This window comes from Tupaia chinensis, unplaced genomic scaffold, assembly GCF_000334495.1.
Source record: "Tupaia chinensis unplaced genomic scaffold, TupChi_1.0 Scaffold000426_1, whole genome shotgun sequence".
Taxonomy (NCBI): domain Eukaryota; kingdom Metazoa; phylum Chordata; class Mammalia; order Scandentia; family Tupaiidae; genus Tupaia; species Tupaia belangeri.
Genome location: NW_006159931.1, coordinates 2151530 through 2153085, shown reverse-complemented (window position 1 = coordinate 2153085; position 1556 = coordinate 2151530). Strand labels below are relative to the sequence as shown.

General features: G+C 50.0%; 1 protein-coding gene across 1 annotated transcript in view; it reads left to right on the top strand.

Moving 5' to 3' along the window:
* Positions 1-1436, top strand: part of LOC114008989 (uncharacterized) — a 7923-nt gene extending 6487 nt beyond the window's left edge. Inside the window, exon 5 of the mRNA XM_027774384.1 lies at positions 904-1436. Coding sequence (XP_027630185.1) covers positions 904-1163 — 260 coding nt within the window. The 3' untranslated portion in view covers positions 1164-1436. The remainder of the gene's footprint in view (positions 1-903) is intronic.
* The last annotated feature ends 120 nt before the right edge of the window (positions 1437-1556 follow it).

Here is a 1556-nt window from a genome sequence, read left to right as displayed (position 1 = left end):
TAGATTTAAAAGATGCATTCTTCAGCATAGCCTTGGCACCCGTTAGCCAGCCAATTTTTGCCTTTGAATGGCAAGAAGAGGGGCCCTCAGGAACCCCCAAACAGCTCACATGGACAAGACTCCCGCAGGGGTTCAAGAGCTCCCCAACTCTGTTTAATAAGGCCTTGAATCAGGACTTGTGTTCTTTCCGACAAAGTCATGGCTCCGTGACTCTCTTACAGTATGTTGATGACCTTCTCTTAGCTGCTCCTTCTGAAGCGGAATGTAAAAGAGCTACAGAGGACCTTTTGCAGGAATTGGGCTCACTGGGCTATCGTGCCAGTGCCAAAAAGGCCCACATTTGTAAACAAACTGTTACTTACTTGGGGTATAAGCTCCATAAGGGAACAAGATGGCTGACAGAGGCCATGAAAGAGACTATTTTGAGATTGCCAGTCCCTACAACAGCCAGGGAAATTCGAGAGTTCTTGGGCACTGTGGGCTACTGTCGGCTCTGGATACGGGGTTTTGCAGAATTAGCTAAACTCTTGTATGAGGCCACAAAAGACAAAATGCCCTTTACTTGGGGACCTGAACAACAACTTGCTTTTGAAAGACTCAGGGCTTCTCTATTGGAAGCTCCGGCATTAGCCTTGCCGGACCCCCTTAAGCCCTTTACTCTCCACGTAGCCGAAAAAGGGGGAATTGCAAAAGGGGTGCTCATGCAGCATCTAGGGCCATGGAAACACCCAGTGGCCTACTTGTCAAAGAGACTGGATCCTGTAGCAGCTGGGTGGCCCCCATGCTTGCGCATTATAGCGGCTGCGGCAATGCTGGTCAGAGACGCTAACAAGCTGACATTCGGACAACACCTTAAAGTGATAACTCCCCATGCTATTGAGGGTATTCTCAAACACCCACCAGGGCGATGGATGTCCAATGCGCAAATGACCCACTATCAAGGACTGCTCCTAGATACCCCGCGAGTTACTTTTTCAGAGCCCACCTCCTTGAATTTGGCCACACTGTTGCCTAACCCAGAGCTGGACAAGCCGGTGCATAATTGCCAAGAAATTCTAGCAGAAATCTTCCACGTACGTCCTGATCTCCAAGACTCAGCCCTGCCGAACAGCAAGGTAATCTGGTACACTGATGGGAGTAGCTTATGCAGGACGGAGTACTAAGGCTGGGGCAGCTATAGTGGACCAGAGCGGGAACTTAGTTTGGAGCACTTCCCTGCCAGCGGGAACCTCCGCCCAGAAAGCTGAACTCATTGCACTGGCAGAAGCACTTGAACGGGCGGAAGGGAAACGTGCTACTATTTACACTGATAGCAGGTATGCCTTTGGGACTGTTCATATCCATGGGGCAATTTACCGGGAGAGGGGCTTTATCACCGCAGATGGAGGAAAGGTGTGCAATCTTCCCGAAATCCAGCGGCTGTTGGCAACGGTACAAAAACCCCAAGCAATAGCCATAATGCACATTCCAGGCCACCAAACTGCCAGGACCCCTGAGGCTATTGGCAATAAACAAGCCGATGAGGCAACAAAACAAACAGCCATTAAATCTGTACT